The 20,767-nt window shown below is 44.7% G+C and overlaps 1 protein-coding gene across 1 annotated transcript in view; it reads left to right on the forward strand.

Moving 5' to 3' along the window:
* Positions 1-2,850: 2,850 nt before the first annotated feature.
* The window catches only part of AMN1 (antagonist of mitotic exit network 1 homolog), an 80,732-nt gene continuing 62,815 nt past the window's right edge, over positions 2,851-20,767 (forward strand). The window contains exons 1-2 of the mRNA XM_065401389.1: positions 2,851-2,876; positions 18,001-18,133. Of these exons, the coding sequence (XP_065257461.1) occupies positions 2,872-2,876; positions 18,001-18,133 (138 nt within the window). The 5' untranslated portion in view covers positions 2,851-2,871. The remainder of the gene's footprint in view (positions 2,877-18,000; positions 18,134-20,767) is intronic.

The raw sequence follows: 20,767 nt of genomic DNA on the forward strand, positions 1-20,767 counted from the left end.
TATTATAACTTTTGCCTTACTTTAGGGAGCATGAGGAGATTTTAATGTTGGGGCTGGTAATTTTCATGAAAGTTGAGTTAATACGGTCTCATTAAGGCTTCTGTCCTGTAAACACGTAAGACCTGATTCTACAGTTACTCCTGAGGGCATTCTGCGCCAAATAATTAAAAATTCTGCGCACAATATTTTAAAATTCTGCAAAAATTTATTTGTCAAATAAATGTGGAGGCTCCAGCATGGCATTGGGGAGCAGAGGCCACTAGCTGCACAGAGGTGGGAGATCACTGCGTAGCTCCCCCCCGGGACACAGACTCAGCGGTGAGGCTGCACACAACCCTGACACACAAGGACCAGGCCTGCCCCAGAAACACCCCAGGCCCCTCCCCAACCCAGCTGGGGCTATCAGCTGAGCCCAGCGCAGGGTAAAAGCCACCAGCCGGGTCTTCCCCAGCCCTGCCCCCTACCCCACAGTGATTTACCTCTCTGGATACCCGAAACATACTGCTGGGAAGGGTCATATGACCGCTCTTGTGAAAAAGTCATTTTTCTGCAGGGAAGCAAAGAAATCTTCAGGGGACGTAAATTCTGCACATGTGCAGTGGCGCAGAATTCCCCCAGAAGTATACAGTGAGCTCTATCTGTACGTCTACACTACAAATAAAAACCTGCAACTGGTCCATGTCAGCTGACTCAGGCTCGCTGGGCTTGGGCTAAGGGACTGTTTAATTTCAATGTAGACATTCAGGCTTGGGCTGGAGCCTGGGTTTGAGCTGAAGCTGAGGATCTAGGACCCTGCAAGGTAGGAGGGTCCTAGATCTTAGACAGCAGCCTGAGCTGCAACGACTACACCACAGCTAAACAGCCCCTTTGCCCATGCCCCACTAGTCTGAGTCGGCTGGCACAGGCCAGCCATGGGTTCTTAATTGCAGTGTAGACATACCCTCCATTGGCAGACTGCTAGAGCCAAGGATCTTCACAGGTGCTGGCAGGGCCGGCTCTAGGTTTTTTGCCACCCCAAGCAAAACAATTTTTGGCTTCCCCCCCACCCCCTGCCACCCCAGCACTGGGATCTCTCTTCCCCCCCCCCCCCACCCATACCCCCTGCTGCCCCAGCACTGGGCTCCCCCCACGCCCCAAACGTGGGATCCGCTACCAGCACACGGCGTCGGAGCCCTGGCCCAGCTGTGACTCCGTCCCCATGTGGGTGGAGCTGCTGGGCAGCGTGGAGCGGGAGTACTTCCAGGTGGCGGTGCAGCTGCGGGGCGGCACGGAGAACACGGCCCCCTCCCTGGGTTTCGCGGCGCTGCTGGTGGCCGAGGTGGATCAGTTCGTGCTCACCGCCCTCACCCCTGACATGCTGGTGGCTGAGGATCTGGAGAGCCACCCAGACCTGCTGCTCTTCAGCCTCACCGCGCCCTGGCCCAGCCCCGGCGGGCGGGAAGGCGAGGATCTCCGGCTGCGGGGCTACCTGCTCAGCACCGATGAGCCCAGCCTGCCGCTCACCTCCTCACACACTCCGGGAGCCCCTCTCGCCGCTGCAGCCCGGGCTCGGCTCCAGGGGACCCCGCTTCCCTCTCTCCCCGCTCCTCACACGCTCAGGGAGCTCCTCTCGCCGCCGCAGCCCGGGCCCTGGAGCCGAGCCCGGCCTGCGGCGGCGAGCGGGGCTCCCAGAGTGCATGAGGAGCCGGGGAGGGAGGGGGAGCTGAGCCCGGGCTGCGACGGTGGCGAGAGGGGCTCCCGGAGTGTGTGAGGAGCCGGGGAGGGAGGGAAGTGGGGCCCGGGATGCAGGGAGGGAGGAGGGGTCCTGCTGCCGCTGTCACTCCGAGTCTCCCCAGGGTGGCGCGGCGTTTCCTTGCCCGAGTGGGCTGTGCAGGGTGCCGCCAGGCTGGGCAGGGGGCGCGGATCCCGGCTCGCGTGCTGACAGGGCCAGTGGCTTTTTGCCGCCCCAGCCAAAAAAAAGGGGGGGGGCTCAGAGTGCCGCCCCTTAGAAAATGCCGCCCCAAGCACATGCTTGGAGGGCTGGTGCCTAGAGCCGGCCCTGGGTGCTGGGGTCTGTCTGTGTGGAGCTTGTTGTAGGTTCAAAACCTTAAAAAGCTGATTAAGTTTACTCATGCATTAAGAAGTCTGAGGTAAGGTGTCTGAGTTAATTCAAGTGAAGTTCATAGCCTGAGAGCCATGGAGACAGAAGTCTTCTATTAATCCGTAGAACAGGAATAGGTAATAGACAGGACCATGGAGAGGAAAATGCTCTGCTATGTCCCTCACTCCTGATCAGGATAATATTGTCTCTCACTGTTGATGGCCCGTTGAATCCTTAGCTTCTCTGCTGTGACTGCCAATAAGACTGTCAGTTAAGTTCCACATATGGTAGTGATATTTGTGTTGTGGAAAAATTTACCACACGTTGTGTTTGGATCAGAACAGCCTGAGGCTCCTTTATTACAAGCATGCAGGAAGAGACAACCAGCCTGGCTGCTCTGCCCCCAAAAGGAACGCAGAAGCTCATAGAGCTCAAAGGCAACATTAAATCAAGCCCACTTCCTTATTAATATTTTCCCCTTATTAGGAATACAGAAAAAACAAGCGTTCCTGTATATTAACAGGTTGTTCTTTTACAGTTAACGGCTTTCCTAACATTTGCTGTTGCAACTACATGTTTCTTAAGATTGGCTGTTGCAATTACTTTACTTCGCAATTTTCCTCACTCTCTCGTTCTGCCCTTTGACCACATACACCTCTACCCCGATATAACGTGACCCGATATAACACGAAATCAGATATAACGCGGTAAAGCAGCGCTCCGGGGGGGAGGGGGGGGCTGCATGCTCCGGCGGATCAAAGCAAGTTCAATATAACGCGGTTTCACCTATAATGCGGTAAGATTTTTTGGCTCCCGAGGACAGCGTTATATCGGGGTAGAGGTGTATAAGTTTTCTTGACCAGAGTTTAGGCCTACTCTTATTTTTCCGTTACATTTGTAATGTGGACAGTTGTTCAATGGTAACCAGACTGTAATCACCAAAAAACTATTATAAGGTGACTTTTGATCCCTGCTATTAGCAACGGGGGGGAGGGATAGCTCAGTGGTTTGAGTATTGGCCTGCTAAACCCAGAGTTGTGAGTTCAATCCTTGAGGGGGCCACTTGGGGATCTGGGGCAAAATCAGTACTTGGTCCTGCTAGTGAAGGCAGGGGACTGGACTCGATGACCTTTCAAGGTCCCTTCCAGTTCTAGGAGATGAGATATCTCCATTAATTAATAATTAACGTGGGCTTGATAGCAATTGATGACCTAAGAATGACTGCTTGGAAAGAGGCAACAGAGTCTAGAGAGGAATGAATATAGGGATAAAAATCAAGTACCTCTGAGTTCTTTCTAACACTTGCTCTGATTCCAAGTGATAACAGGATTTCCTCATTGTTGATGTTAATAAATATGTTGCCTTGTCGTTTCATGTCCTTGGGCATTTGTCCTGCGTAGCAACAATGGGTATATAATTGCACTCAACATGTATACTTACCTTGCCAGGAGCACTGATTACTTGTTTGAGACTGAAGATTGACTTGACAACAAAGTTTTTGGATAATGTTCACTGAATTTTGAAAATTATATATTTAAATGTATCATTCTGTTTCCAAGGAAATGTAATGTTTATTGTGCCTAGATATCACATTTTGTGTTACGGGAGCTGGCCATTTCCAGGGAGTCCGGGACTAGCCTACCTGTGACAGGCTCTGCTAAGGAGAATGAGCCAACCCAGATCCACCTGTCAGTAGTTAATTACCTAGGTGGCTGGGCTGCAGTTAATTAGCTATAGAACACCAGGGCCTCATAGAGACTTATGAGGGCTCAGGCAGGGAGCTCCACACTACTAAGGCCTTGGCTACACTGGCAATTCACAGCGCTGCACTTGCTGCGCTCAGGGGTGTGAAAAAACACCCCCCCCCCAAGCGCAGCGAGTGCAGCGCTGTAAAGCGCCAGTGTAATCAGCGCCTGCAGTGCTGCACGCTCCCTCGCAGCGCTGCAAGCTATTCCCCTCGGAGAGGTGGAGTACTTGCAGTACTGCGAGAGAGCTCTCGCAGCGCTGGCGGCGCGACTACACTCGCGCTTCACAGCGCTGCCATGGCAGCGCTGTGAATCCGCCAGTGTAGCCAAGGCCTTAGAGAGGAAGCTCCTGAGGAAAGAGGCTTGTCAGGAGAGCTGGTTAGAGAGCTCAGCAGAAAAGGGAATCTAGGAGAGATGTTGCTGGGGCAGGGAGCAGATTCCAAAATACGCCACTCCAGAGAATAGCTGCAATAGTTTGACCCCTGCAGGGATGCTGAGACAAATGAAGGAACCCTGCCCCTGGTGATGGCAGCAGGCCTGACTCCAGAAGGGGTGTCCCAATAAAGAGGTGAAGAGCGTGGGCAGAGGAGACAGGTGGACTTAGATGGGGAATACAGACTAATATTAACTTGCTCCTTCCAGCTAGGATGCTGGGTCTGAAGACTTGCTTGCATGTGTGTTGGGCCTTGGATTAAATAAATGACATCCCTGAAGGGGCACTGTTCGCTACAGACAAGCCTAATTGAATTGTGCTTTAGAAGCCTGGCTGGAATGGTGCAAGAAGAGATGAGGGAGCAGAACAGTTGAAAAAAATGTAATGAGGGATTTCATAACTTATCAGGTCATTGCAGTTGTAGACAGTGTCCTAGGAAAATGAGGGGAAAGGTTAATGTTTTCCTTCAGAAAGTTGGACTGGGACAGAATTTTACACACACACACACACACACCAACGTTGGTTGTTGCCATGTTTACCAGTCCAAGTTTGTTTGGAAACAAAATACGGAGGAAGGGCAAATAAGCATATGTCACACGTAGGCAATGTGTATCCCAAAAGCCACAACTCTTATCTTACTGACCATAACCACTGTTAGAGGAAGCGTTAGACACGAGCTCAGTGGAAGTAACAATAAGAAATTAGCAAAGAGGAGAAGATACTTGAATTTTGCAACTTCTCCATACAGAATAATAGTATTTTCACTCTTTTTATTAAGAAGTTTATGAAAACATGGCAATTACTGAATGTATTATTGTATCAGAGCTGCCCTCACTCCAAAAGAGCAGAGCAAATTGGCTATCAAAGAGATAGGGGAGAGAGAGAAATGAGAGATAATGAAGTCATGGTAACAATATTCTCTGGCCTTGGCTACACTTGCAGCTGTACAGCGCTGTGAGGTAAACCTGTCTTCGTACAGCTGAATAGGGAAAAGTGCTGCAGTCTGTCCACACTGACAGCTGACAGCGCAGTGGTGTGGCCACACTTGTAACATTTGCAGCTGTGTTGGGAGCGGTGCATTATGGGCAGCTATCCCAGCATTCATGTGGCTGCAACGTGCTTTTCAAAACAGGGGTGTGGGGGTGTGGATTGTGACAGGGAGTGTGGGGGGAGAGAGAGTGCTTTTTGGAGCATGTCAGCTCTCTATTTTGCAAGTTCCGAACTCCCGGCCCCCTGCTCATTCATTCACTCACTCAAAGCAAGCTGCAAACTGTTTGCTTTTCTCTGTGGTACGAGCTTTGAAACCGGCACTTCCGCATTCCTGCAGCCGGTCACAACAATGGAGAGGATTGGCCACTTGACAAGGTGATTAGTACAGCGCTGCAAGCGTTTACACTCACACCCGTGAGTCGTAGCCACTCCGCTGCAGCTGTTATTCCTCTCGGAGATGTGGAGTACCTGCAGCGGTGTACCCGGGGAGATACAGTGCTGCAAGTGCCCTGCCAGTGTGGACGGGGAGTGAGTTACAGCGCTGGGGGAGGCTTTACAGCGCTGTAACTTGCAAGTGTAGCCAAGGCCTCTGTGAAACTCCAAACTGTGTTTTTTGTCTTTGTGGAGTTCCTCTTAGCTGAAGTAGAACACAACTATCCCTGTAAAACACTTCAGTTACAAAAAACAAACAAAGGCCTTGGCTACACTTGCAAGTTACAGCGCTGTAAAGCTTTTCCCTACTCAGCTGTACGAAGACAGGTTTACTTCACAGCGCTGTACAGCTGCAAGTGTAGCCAAGGCCAAAGAAACTAGTATTTAGCAGGATAGAGCCCAAGGGAAGATCAGGAATTTGAAGAATGTACAGGATAGAATAAGGTGGTGATGTGCTGCCAAATTTTTTAACAAGGGTGAAGGAATATAGATAGTACAAAATGGAGCCTGATGTAAAAATAAGGAGGAAGGTAGTTGTTAGGTAAAATTGGTTATAATTAGCTTTGCTGTTGTTAGGCAAATTAAAGTTGTTTTTATAAGATTAAAGGGAGAGAGATTTGTAGACTTGTAACCAATGAGAGAGGATATATCGGAGACAAGTGGAACACTGATTCATACATAGGTAGAGAATATTGTCATAGAAATTTCTGTCCGTTCCAGCTGAGGAATAAGGAGAGACGGACACAGCTAGCCAAGCAAGGAGCCCCGGGAGGGGCGATCCGTTTATTTCAATTGCAATTGGGTTCGAGCTCATAAGTCAGCAAGAACAAAGAAAACACTTACACCAAAGCATTATATGCAGTTGCTTATGATAATCTATCGCTCTATGATTGGCCAAAATTTGCCATCATTACCATACATAATTAGCAAGCTACATGTATCTGCCCCTCTTATGACCCCTTATTGTTCATCTATTTGCCCCCTCCTCCTTGCTTATTTTGCAAACTAAGCGGTTAGCTATCTACAGGACGCAGGCACAGAAAGGTCCATTGTCTCCAGGTTTGGAGTTTGGCTACATTTCCTCTTGAAGGAACTTCCTGACTACCTATAGCTGACCCTGCATTTTGTCCTTATTCTTTCTCCCATGTGTACGTGACAAATTTGCCCCCTGGCAGTTAAGTAGAATAATTTTATATCAATATGAAAGGGGGATTTGAACAATGAGTTTTTGCTTAGAGGGCCCATTTGACTGCCAAGACCATGGGACACCTCCTAAATGATGTGGTAGGTCCTCCTTCTAGCTCTGCTGTAAGTAACTAGCAGTAAAAATCTTATAGCCTTATTTTATAATCTTATATAGTAAAAATCTTAAATGAATCAAACTGTACCATTGAATCTTTATGGATAGAAATTTCATGCTTGAATAATGAGTATAGCAGAAGGAATATACTACCAGTTATCTGACCAGAATGGTGATTGTGAAATGCTCACAGAGATTAGAGAGGCTTCTTGGAGCAGCTAGTCCTGGACTCCACCAGGGGAGAGGCAATTCTTGATTTACCCCTAAATGGAGCACAGGATCTGGTCCAAGAGGTGAATATATCTGAACTGGCTTGTTAATAGCAACCATAATGTAATTAAATTTAACATCCTTGTTGGGGAGGAAATACCCAAGAAGTCCACTACCGTTGCATTTAACTTCAGAAAGGGGAACTATACAAAAAGACTGAGTCATGCAAGCATCCATGATGGTAATTTATTTGCTCAGATACTGGAGAATAAAAATTAATTTGTAGGCCTGTGGCATGATTAAAAAAAAATTGTGGGATTAAAAAAAATTAATTGTGCAATTAATCGCGTTGTTAAACAACAATAGAATACCATTTCTTTTAAATATTTCTGGATGTTTACTACATTTTCAAATATATTAATTTCATTTACAACACAGAATACAAAGTGTACAGTGCTCACTTTATATTTATTTTGTATAACAAATATTTGCACTGTAAAAAACAAAAAAAATATTTTTCAATTCAACTAATAGAAGTACTGTAGTGCAATCTCTTTATCATGAAATTTAAACTTACAAATGTAGAATTATGTGCAAAAAATAACTGCATTCAAAAATAAAACAATGTAAAACTTTTATAGCCTACAAGTCCACTCAGTCCTACTTCTTGGTCAGCCAATCACTCAGACAAACAAGGTTGGTTACAATTTGCTGGAGATAATGCTGCCTGCTTCTTGATTACAATGTCACCTGAAAGTGAGAACAGGTGTTTGCATGGCACTGTTGTAGCTGGCGTCGCAAGATATTTACATGCCAGATGCGCTAAAGATTCATATGTCCCTTCATGCTTCAACCACCATTCCAGAGGACATGCATCCATGCTGATGATGGGTTCTGCTCGATAACAATCCAAAGCAGTGCGGACTGATGCATGTTCATTTTCATCATCTGAGTCAGATGCCATCAGCAGAAGGTTGATTTTCTTTTTTGATGGTTCGGGTTCTGTAGTTTCCGCATCGAAATGTAGCTCTTTTAAGACTTCTGAAAGCCTGCTCCATACCTGTCAGATTTTGAAAGACACTTCAGATTCTTAAACCTTGAGTCGAGTGCTGTAGCTGTCTTTAGAAATCTCACATTGGTACCTTTTTTGCGTTTTGTCAAATCTGCTGTGAAAGTGTTCTTCAAACGAACATGTGCTGGGTCATCATCCGAGACTGCTATAACATTAAATATATGCAGAGTGCGAGTAAAACAGAGCAGGAGACATACAATTCTCCCCGCCAAGGAGTACAGTCACAAATTTAATTGATGCATTATTTTTTTAACGAGCATCATCAGAATGGAAGCATGTCCTCTGGAATGGTGGCGGAAGCATGAAGGGATATACGAATGTTTAGCATATCTGGCATATAAATACCTTGCAACGCCGGCTACAAAAGTGCCATGCAAATGCCTGTTCTCACTTTCAGGTGACATTGTAAATAAGGGTATGTCTACACTATGAAATTAGGTCGAATTTATATAAGTCGATTTTTTTAGGAAGCGATTTTATACAGTCGATTGTGTGTGTCCTCACTAAGCGCATTAAGTCGAATTAAGTCGGCACAGTACCAAGGCTAGTGTTGACTTTCGGAGCATTGCACTGTGGGTAGCTATCCCACAGTTCCCGCAGTCTCCACCACCCATTGGAATTCTGGGTTGAGCTCCCACTGCCTGATGGGGCAAAAACATTGTCGCGGGTGGTTTTGGGTACATGTCGTCAGTCGCCCCTCCCTCCGTGACAGCAACGGCAGACAACTGTTTCACGCCATACCATGGCAAGCGTGCAGCCTGCTCAGCTCAGCTGCCACTGTTGTGTCCTGGGTGCTGCTGGCAGCAGACGGTACAATAGGGCTGAAAACCATCATCACGCTGCCACTCTGCTCTGGCAGCAGATGGTACAATAGGGCTGAAAACCATTGTCACGCTTCCGCTGCCACTCTGCTCTCCTGCAGACGCCATACCACGGCAAGCATGGAGCCTGCTCAGATCACCGCGGCAGTTATGAGCACTGTAAACACCTTGTGCATTATCCTGCAGTATATGCAGCACCAGAACCTGCAAAAGCAGGCGAGGAGGTGACGGCAGCGCGGTGACGAGAGTGATGAGGACGTGGACACAGACTTCTCTCAAAGTATAGGCCCTGGCAATTCGGACATCATGGTGGTAATGGGGCAGGTTCATGACATGGAACGCCGATTCTGGGCCCGGGAAACAAGCACAGACTGGTAGGACCGCATAACGTTGCAGGTCTGGGATGATTCCCAGTGGCTGCGAAACTTTCGCATGCGTAAGGGCACTTTCATGGAACTTTGTGACTTGCTTTCCCCTGCCCTGAAGCGCAAGAATACCAAGATGAGAGCAGCACTCAGAGTTGAGAAGTGAGTGGCGATAGCCCTGTGGAAGCTTGCAATGCCAGACAGCTACCAGTCAGTCAGGAATCAATTTGGAGTGAGTAAATCTACTGTGGGGGCTGCTGTGATCCAAGTAGCCAACGCGATCACTGAGCTGCTGCTATCAAGGGTAGTGACTCTGGGAAATGTGCAGGTCATAGTGGATGGTTTTGCTGCAATGGGATTCCCTAACTGTGGTGGGATGATAGACAGAACGCATATCCCTATCTTGGGACCGGAGCACCAAGGCAGCCAGTACATAAACTGCAAGGGGTACTTTTCAATGGTGCTGCAAGCACTGGTGGATCACAAGGGACGTTTCACCAACATCAACGTGGGATGGCTGGGAAAGGTACATGACGCTCGCATTTTCAGGAACTCTGGTCTGTCTGAACGGCTGCAGCAAGGGACTTATTTCCCAGACCAGAAAATAACCGTTGGGGATGTTGAAGTGCCTATAGTTATCCTTGGGGACCCAGCTTACCCCTTAATGCCATGGCTCATGAAGCCATAAACAGGCACCCTGGACAGTAGTCAGGAGCTGTTCAACTATAGGCTGAGCAAGTGCAGAATGGTGGTAGAATGTGCATTTGGAAGTTTAAAGGGTCGCTGGCACAGTTTATTGGCTCGGTTACACCTCAGCGAAACCAATATTCCCATCATTATTACTCCTTGCTGTGTGCTCCACAATCTCTGTGAGAGTAAGGGGGAGACGTTTATGACGGGGTGGGAGGTTGAGGCAAATCACCTGGCTGCTGATTACGTGCAGCCCGACACCAGGGCGGTTAGAAGAGCACAGCAGGGCGCACTACGCATCAGAGAAGCTTTGAAAACCAGTTTCATGACTGGCCAGGCTACGGTGTGACAGTTCTGTTTGTTTCTCCTTGATGAAAACCCGCCCCCTTGGTTCACTCTACTTCGCTGTAAGCCAACCGCCCTCCCCTCCCCCCTTCGATCACCGCTTGCAGAGGCAATAAAGTCGTTGTTGTTTCAAATTCATGCATTCTTTATTAATTAGTCACACAAATAGGGGGATAACTGCCAAGGTAGCCCGGGAGGGGTAGTGGAGGAGGGAAGCACTGGGTGGGATGGTGGAGGAGGGAAGGACAAGGCCACACTGCACTTCAAAACTTATTGAATCCAGCCTTCTGTTGCTTGGGCAGTCCTCTGGGGTGGAGTGGTTGGGTGCCCGGAGCCCCCTGCCCCCACATTCTTGGGCGTCTGGGTGAGGAGGCTATGGACCTTGGGGAGGAGGGCAGTTGGTTACACAGGGGCTGCAGCAGCGGTCTGTGCTCCTGCTGCCTTTCCTGCACCTCAACCATACGCCGGAGCATATCAGTTTGATCCTCCAATAGCCTCAGCATTGCCTCCTCTCATCACGCTACCACCACCGCTCCTCTTGCTCCCGCCACCTCTCCTCTTGATCCCGCCACCTCTCATCTCGCACATCCCTCCTGTCCTCACGTTCATTTTGTGCTTTCCTGGACACTGACATTGTTTGCTTCCATGCATTCTGCTGGGCTCTTTCAGTGCGGGAGGACTGCATGAGCTCAGAGAACATTTCATTGCAAGTGCTTTTTTTTCACCTTCTTATCTGTGCTAGTCTCTGGGATGGAGATGATAGTGGTAGCGTTGAAACATTTGCAGCTGCGGCAGGAAAAAAAGGGAGAGTTGAGTTGACCATTTAAAATGCGTTGGCCATTTAAAAGGAGGAGCTGCAGTTTTCGGGTTAATGTGCAGCACAAACCTAACTAAACCCCCACACACACACCCAATTTTCTGGGATGATCGCTTCACCCCTTCCCCCACCACATGGCTAACAGCAGGGATGATTTCTTTTCAGCCACAGGCACACCGCCCAGCAGGAATGGCCACCTCTGAATGTCCCCTTAATAAAATTCCCCTATTTCAATCAGGTGACCATGAATGATATCACTCTCCTGAGGTTAACACGGAGAGAAAAAGAACGGATGTTGCTTGACTGCATTCCAGTAGCTTTACTCGCCGCGAATACATCCCAAGTCTTCAGGGCAAATTAATCATTGAACACGCTTGCTTTTAAACCATGTATTATATTTACAAAGGTACACTCACCAGAGGTCCCTTCTCCGCCTTCAAGGTCCGGGAGCCCAGGTTGGGAGGGTAATGTCTCCAGGGTGATAAACAGTTCCTGGATGTCCGGGAGAACGGTTTCTCCGCTTGCCTGCTGTGCGCTATCTTCGACCTCCTCCTCCTCCTCATCTTCCTCGTCCCCAAATCCTCATCCCTGTTGCGTGAGACTCCCTTGCAGGAGTCCACATACAGGGCTGGGGTAGTTGTAGGGGCACCCCCTAGAATGGCATGCAGCTCATGATAGAAGCGGCATGTCTGGGGGTCTGACCCGGAGCGGCCGTTTGGCTCTTTGCTTTTTTGGTAGGCTTGCCTGAGCTCCTTAAGTTTCACGCGGCACTGCTGCGGGTCCCTGTTACAGCTTCTGTCCTTCATGCCCTTGGAGATTTTTTCAAATATTTTGGCATTTCATCTTCTAGAACGGAGTTCTGACAGCACGGATTCGTCTCCCCATACAGCAGTCAGCTCCAGTACCTCCCATTCGGTCCATGCTGGAGCTCTTTTGCGATTCTGGGACTCCATGGTCACCTCTGCTGATGAGCTCTGCATGGTCATCTGTGCTGATCAGCTTGCCACGCTGGCCAAATAGGAAATAAAATTCAAAAGTTCGCAGGGCTGTTCCTGTCTACCTGGCCAGTGCATCTGAGTTGAGAGTGCTGTCTAGAGTGGTCACAATGGAGCACTCTGGGATAGCTCCCGGAGGCCAATACCGTCGAATTGCATCCACACTACCCCCAAATTTGACCCGGCGATGTTGATTTCAGCGCTAATCCCCTCGTCGCGGAGGAGTACAGAAATCGATTTTAAGAGCCCTTTAAGTCAACAAAAATGGCTTCGTCGTGTGGACGGGTGCAGGGTTAAATCGATCTAACGCTGCTACCTTCGACCTAAACTCGTAGTGTAGACCAGGGCTTAGAAGCAGTCAGCAGTATCTCCCATCAATGTAAACAAACTTGTTTGTCTTAGCGATTTGCAGAATAAGAAGTAGGACTGACTGGACTTGTAGGCGCTAAAGTTTTACACTGTTTTGTTTTTGAGTGCAGTTATGTAACAAAAAAATCTGCATTTTTAAGTTGCACTTTCACAATAAAAAGATTGCACTTCATTACCTGTTTGAGGTGAATTGAAAAATACAATTTGTTTTATCATTTTTACCATAAATATTTGTAATAAAAAATAAATATAAAGTGAGCACTGAGCACTTTGTATTCTGTGTTGTAATTGAAATCAATATTGAAAATGTAGAAAAACATCCAAAAATATTTAATAAATTTTAATTGGTATTCTATTAAGTGTGAATAATTTTTCGAGTTAATCGCGTGAGTTGACTGCAATTAATTGACAGACCTATTAATTTGTAATACTTTGTCAGTGGATGTCAAATATTTTGGTTTCATTAGTTACTACTGTATTATGTTGTAATGGCTGGTGTTGCGTGTCTGAGTTAATGACTCAAGACTGTCGAAATAACAGGCTCAATTGGAATTTTTTAATCTAAAATTATCAATCAGAGATTAATACACCACTATACAGAAAGAATAGAGTCATTGTTGTCTGACTAAGAGCTGGATGTGTGTCTCCTGCTTCTGGAAGGGACTCTGTTTTCATTCCCCCAACTAAGTTTCCATACCAGTATCGTTATATAGGGGTTCCGACAAAGGAAACCTCATTGCCAAGAATATTCTCCCAGAAACATATGTTGTGATGTCCTTTCTATACATTCTCAGTTTACCTGATTTGTGTGAAGGCATGATTATTTACAGCTGAAAGGACTAATAATTCTTCGAGATAATATCTCTCAGTGGGTCCTTGTTACCCCACAATCATTCTTCCTTGTTGATTCCCCAACAGAAAACATCTGCTGTAACAATCATCCCTTATTAGTTTCCCAAGGCTATATATGCGCATAGTGTCTGGGCCTTAGAATTCAGACATACTCTTTGTTGAAGATAAAGATTCTAAAGAATAGTTAATATATAAATGAATCAAATATACAGAAAGAAAGAACTAATAAAGCATTAATATTTACTAACAGGTACTAACATTGGAGAACCAGGAACTCCTCCTAATAATAGATCACCGCTCTTCTCCTTCCTTCCCCATCCTCCCCCATATTCTTATGCCTCCACCTGTGGCCTGAGACAAGTTTGTTCTTCAGATACTTATCTATGAAATGGGGGTATTGACTTTGACTTCATGGTGTGCTGTCATTACTGAGTTGATCTGGTTGAAAATCTTTGTTGGAACAGTTTTGTCGCTGATTGGCCAGCAGCTAAACGTTTTCTGGGAGCATATTGATTTTGTCAGAATTGTAGACGGTAAATTAAGGGCTTTGATAGGGTTGAAACGTTTAATTTTTACCATTTCAAGTTTTGGTAATTATAATAATCAAAATGGTAAAGTTGAAACAATGCTCTGATAAGATCAAAACAAATATTTCAAAATATTTCACGAACAACTCTGACATTTTGACTTTGGCTCAATATGGCAATAAATGAAATTTCAAAATCTCAGAATTTCGTGTGGGATGGAAATTCCTTTTTTTTTTGGCCGGTTAGATTCATCCCTGGTTAACAGTGACACACTGTAAGGAGGAGTTGTGGTGATGCAAATTACTTACAACCTCTACTGGGGTCTGCAGTCACCCGCTACATTCCAAGCATTGGGTGCTGCTAGCTCTGGAGGAGGGCATGGCCAAGATGTTCCAGAGACACGGGCGGCTCCAGGCACCAGCGCAGCAAGCGAGTGCTTGGGGCGACAAGCCGCGGGGGGCGGCCTGCCGGTTGCTGGGAGGGCGGCCGTCAGGCGGCCTTTGGCGGCGTGCCTGCGGGAGGTCCGCCTGTCCCACGGTTTCGGCGGCAATTCGGCGGCGGGTACGGACCGCCCACAGGCGTGCTGCCGAAGGCCGCCTGACTGCAGTCCTTGGGGCGGCAAAAAACATAGAGCCGCCCCTGTCCAGAGATGTGCTAAATCTACACATGCCTAGACAGCCTCTGCTGAAGGGATTCCTAAAGGGCCTTGACTGCAATTTAAAATAACCTCTGAGGAAGCTGGTGTGCAAATGCTGCCTGAACTGAACCAGGTGTGAAGCACTCCCTGAGATGTAAGACATGTGCTTGAAAGTCTCCATCTGCAAAATGAGGTTTTGTACAGTTTCATGTACAGTTGGTCTGGAACAGCATCACTGAACTATTCCCTCTGGACACCATTCTAAAGGTATCTGGATAAGTGTCATCTGTTTGTTTCCTTTATGTGAGGGGATTGTTTTAAGAGAATTTTCCAGAAGATCCATCTTATTTGGAGACTCTTATCTTGCTGCATGTTTGAACTAAACTTGTCTTATTTAAAAGAGGGAGAAGCAATCCTGCCAAAATATAGGAGCATTCTGGGATTTAAAGCCTTCCTGGTTTAAGACACTATTGAATTTTGTGCACTTGTAGCAGAATTAAATACTCAAGTGTACATTTATTAATAAAGATGTTACACATTTTTGGATTTGATTGTTCTCTGGTCCTTCTATTCCAAGTAAGTATTTACTGGTGTGAATGTATGGGATTAATTTGCACAAGCACCATTATTCCTCATCCAGCACTATTTCATAGATGTTTCAAAAAGCAAAATATAAGTCTACTCTGATTAAGACGTGGATCTGGAGCAAGGTAAATTTATAACAGTAAATCTCTCAAAACAGAAAGCTATTGTGAGACGTGGGTGGTGGGAAAGATAGGGAGCGGTGAATTTACAACATAGAGAAAAGTATCTCAAACAGGACGTGTTGATATTGTTACTAGTACAAATATGCACTACAATGTGCTGCCTTCAGATTAAGAACAACCAGCTGCAAGGACAAACTCTTTCTTCAGGCATGAATAATAATTCTGAGAAGTACGCATCATGAATAATGCCCCCTTCGCACTTCTATCTAATGGAAAAGGACTATATCAAGAGCAACATCCGTTATATTTTCAGGCCTCAAAGTGGGCATTGCAGAGTAGAAGTTTAAAAAAAAAAAAAGCTGTAAAAAGATTCCTTTTCATGTTTTAAATTAGTGCTGTCAAGAGATTAAAAAAATTAATCACAATTGTGCAATTTAAAAAAATTAATCATGATTAATCATGTGATTAATCGCACTGTTGAACAATAATAGAATACAATTTATTTAAATATTTTTGGATGTTTTCTACATTTTCAAATATATTGATTTCAATTATAACACAAAATACAAAGTGTACAGTGCTCACTTTATATTAATTTTTGATTAAAAAAATTTACACTATAAAAAAACAAAAGAAATAGTATTTTTCAATTCAACTAATAGAAGTACTGTAGTGCAATCTCTTTATCGTGAAATTTAAACTTACAAATGTAGAATTATGTGCAAAAAAAACTGCATTCAAAAATAAAACAATGCAAAACTTTAGAGCCTACAATTTTAGAGCCACTCAATCCTATTTCTTGTTCAGCCAATCGCTCAGACAAAAAAGTTTGTTTACATTTGCAGGAGATAATGCTGCCCACTTCTTGTGCACAATGTCACTTGAAAGTGAGAACAGGTGTTCTCATGGCACTGTTGTAGCTAGCGTTGCAAGATACTTAAGTGCCCGATGTGCTAAAGATTCATATGTCGCTTCATGCTTCAGTCACCATTCCAGAGGACATGCGTCCATGTTGATGACGTGTTCTGCTTGATAACAATCCAAAGCAGTGCAGATTGATGCATGTTCATTTTCATCATCTGAGTCAGATGCCATCAGCAGAAGGTTGATTTTCTCTTTTGGTAGTTCAGGTTCTGTAGTTTCCGCATCAAAGTGTTGCTCTTTTAAGACTTCTGAAAGCATGCTCCATACCTCATGCCTGTCAGATTTTGAATGGCACGTCAGATTCTTAAATCTTGGGTCGAGTGCTGTAGCTATCTTTTGAAATCACACATTGGTACCTTCTTTGCATTTTGTCAAATCTACTGTGAAAGTGTTCTTACAATGAACATGTGCTGAGTCATCATCTGAGACTGCTATAACATGAAATGTATGGCATAATGCGAGTAAAACAGAGCAGGAGACATACAATTTTCCCCCAAAGAGTTCAGTCACAAATGTAATTAACGTATTATTTTTCCATCATCAGAATGGAAGCATGTCCTCTGGAATGGTGGTCGAAGCATGAAGGGGCATGTTGTGGAAAATCGACCACGTAATAGATTTTGGATCAGATCAGCCTGAGGCTCCTGTATTGATTAAGCAAACATGCATGCATGGGGGAGTCAGCCAAGGCAGCCGAACCCCCCAAATAGACAAAATACAAAAGCTTATATAGGATAAAACCACAAAAAGTACATGTACTTCCCTAAAGTTTAACATCCATATAAGGAATAAAACAAAATAAGTTTTCCTGTTTTTCTTAGTTTTGCCCTTTGCGGTTTCTTGCTCTGTCACCGGGCAGCTATTAATCACAAACTGTTACAAATGGTTAATTCTGCTTTTATAGTTTCTTTCTGCCCTTTTTCTACCTCCGCCCCCCTTTCCTGCCTCCAGGCCATACATACAGTTTACTGGACCAAAGTTTAGGGCCCAGACCTTTTTTCCCCCCCAAGCATATGAATGTTTACCATATCTGCCACGTAAATACCTTGCAATACTGGCTACAACAGTGCCATGCAAACTCCCGTTGTCACTTTCAGGTGACATTGTAAGTAAAATGTGGGCAGCCTTATCTCCCGTAAATGTAAACAAATGTGTTTGTCTTAGCGATTGGCTGAACAAGAAGTAGGACTGAGTAGACTTGTAGGCTATAAAGTTTTGCATTGTTTTGTTTTTGAGTGTAGTTATGTAACAAAAAAATTCTATATTTGTAAGTTGCACTTTCACGACAAAGAGATTGCACTACAGTACTTATGTGAGGTGAATTGAAAAATACTGTTTCTTTTATCATTTTTACAGTGCAAATATTTGTAATAAAAATAATTGTATAAACTGAGCACTGTACACTTTGTATTCTGTGTTGTAATTGAAATCAATGTATTTGAAAATGTAGAAAAGCATCCAAAAATATTTAATAAATTTCAATTGGTATTCTATTGTTTAACAATGCGATTAAAACTGTGATTAATCACAATTAATATTTTTAATCGCAATTCATTTTTTTAGTTAATTGCATGAGTTAACTGCGAGTAATCAACAGCCCTATTTTAAATTAATAATTGTATTTAATTCAGTGTAGTACCAGTACATTGTGCCTCTGTATAACTGAATTTTAACTTACATTTATTTCAGGTGTCTTCAGTGCTTGACAAAGAACATTTCCAGATATGTTGCAGATATTAAGCCTTTGCCTCCCAACATAAAAGATAAGCTGATAAAATTAATGAGTATGCAAGGGCGGATAACTGATTCAAATATCAGTGAGGTAAGAACCCATTCAAAATTCACTTCTGCCTGTCTCTCCACATTCATGCCAGTTTATTACACAGCAAAATATAAAATAATGAGCTCAACTAAAATTATGTATGCAGTTCAAGAAGTGAGCCGAGGACCTCGTACTATGTAAACTTCCCCTCCTTCCTAATGCCATCTCTTGCTATTTCATGTCATGCCATGCCTAACCTTGATTGAAGGGATTGTGTCTTTTATCTGTCTGTAAAGCTTCATAAATGCCTACAACCCTGCATAAAAATCAAGAAGATGAATATGGACACAAGTCAATGAAAAAGTTTTCTAGTTGACTTGTATGTACACACTTGAGTATAAGATCCTGTGCAATTTATGAAGCAATTCAGAAACAGTAGCACTTTGCACTTCATGTTGCTATCAGTTTCTAATTAAGTTGTCTAACTTACATAAATAAGTGTGTAACATGCACATTATTCGCAGTTGCAAACTCAATGGGCCTAATAGCCAAGCAGCATTTTTTTTTTTAAACTTTTCTGCAGAATATCCCTAGCAGGAGTAGCGGATTGTGTCTGTTTCCTGAGGCTGCTGCACAGAATGCTTCCTTTACAATACAGCAGGATCAGCAGATTGACTCTAAGGCTACGTCTACACTATGGGGGGGGATCGATTTCAGATACGCAAATTCAGCTACGTGAATAGCGTAGCTGAATTCGACGTATCTGATCCGACTTACCCCGCTGTGAGGACGGCGGCAAATCGACCGCTGCGGCTCCCCAGTCGATGGCGCTTACTCCTACTTGGGCTGGTGGAGTACGCGTGTCGATTCGGGGATCGATTATCGCGTCCCAATGAGACACGATAAATCGATCCCCGAGAGATCGATTTTCTACCGTCGATCCGGGCAGGCAGTGAAGACCAGCCCTAAGTGTTGGACCACACTGCTGTTTCTTCTGGTAGCAATGGGAAAGCACTATGACAGGAGCAGTTGCCAAAATGGGCTTCTACCAGCTGGTATTTAAATAATGTAAGGTTCTCAAGGAAAATCTGAGATTCTTATAATCTTAGGTGGGCTTTAGGTCTATGATTTAGGATAAAATTCCATTAAATCCTGATTTTCTTTGAAATATGGTGGTGAGGTGAGGTCTATGAGCTCAGTGATTCAAAATTCTCTCATCCCAATTGCTCATTAATGCTTGGCAGTGTTCCAGGATGAAATTTTTTATTGACTTGGCCTCAGTTGTAAATTGAGATGTTTTGACATTTGTATCCTTTTATATCAACTCAGTCTCGAAGGAAGGTGTAAGAATTATGGAAAACTAAAGGTTGACCTCGGTGAAATAGGAGGAATGAACAACTCCCTAGTTTGTTCTTGCTTTGATCTGTGACTCATGACAGGAAAATACTATCAGTGCCTGAAAGTCAGAATAATGAGACTATGAGGTGAGGGGCAGCACACCAGAATTGTTGTGAAAAAACTGAACAACAAAAACTTCACATTTAACACACTACATTTCTTGAACTGTAATAAAAAAGTGAGACAAAATTAAAATTGAGTCAATCTTATACATGCAGTTTCTTTTAACGAGCCTATTGAATTGCTTTGAGCCATGCAAGGGTCATTTTTGAAGTGAACAAACATTTCTAAGCATCATAAGGGCTTTGCATAATTTTTTCATATGTGATCTGTGCATACATATGAGTAAAAGCAGTTTACAAAAATTCAAGCTCCCTCTTTTTTTTACCCCCATATTCTCTAACAGAGTGTCTCCTCCTTTGCCTCTTTCTGTTCTCAGCCTTAATCTGCTTTCAATAGCTTATCACTACCTTCTCTTGGAATCTCTTTTCTCCTTATACTTTCAGTACTACCGTTCTCTTCCTTCAGCAGTTCCTGTTTCCCTCTCCTGCTCTGTTAATGTCCCCAGGGTTCTGTCTTTGGTCCTACCCTCCTTGTCATGTAAAGTGCATATTAACCCTCAATGCTGACAGCTTCTGAATCTACCATTCCTTGTCTGTTGAGTGTTGTATCTTTGATGGTCTATCTCTTCTTGGATATCCAAATGCCAGTTCAAATTCCCACAACCCCTCTCTCTCCATCCTCTATTTTTCTTCTCAGATCCTTCTCACTCTGATAATTCGAGTATTTTCTCTATTACCCAGACTCTCAACTATGGCTTATATTTGACTCCTCTCATTTTCTCCTTCCCCCCACATCCAGGATGTCACAAAATCCTGCCTTTTCTTAATTTACAACATTTCTATGAGCTGTTCTCCCTTCTTTGTTTCTACTTCTGCATTTTTTTGCCCATAACTTGATCATCTTTTTTCTTCACTCCTATATTCCCCTTTCTGCCTGTTGCCTTGCTCCCCTATAGGACATCCAAAATGTTGCTGCTCAGCATCTTCTCCCACCTCCGCTCCAAGCATGTCATTATCCTTCCTCCTGTTCCAATCCTTCGCTGGCTTCTCATCTTCTACATCAAGTTTAGACTTCTTGTCCTGGCATTTAAAGCCCTTCAGTTTCACTTCTGTGAATTTTCTCTTTTCTCTCTGCTCTTCCTCAAGATTGGCTAAAACTACCCTCGTGTCATTCTTCTGCTCTGATTTAATCCGTCCATGTTGCCGCCTGTGCTTGGAACAGTCTCCCAATCTC

The sequence above is a fragment of the Emys orbicularis genome, chromosome 1 (assembly GCF_028017835.1).
Source record: "Emys orbicularis isolate rEmyOrb1 chromosome 1, rEmyOrb1.hap1, whole genome shotgun sequence".
In the NCBI taxonomy this organism is placed as follows: domain Eukaryota; kingdom Metazoa; phylum Chordata; order Testudines; family Emydidae; genus Emys; species Emys orbicularis.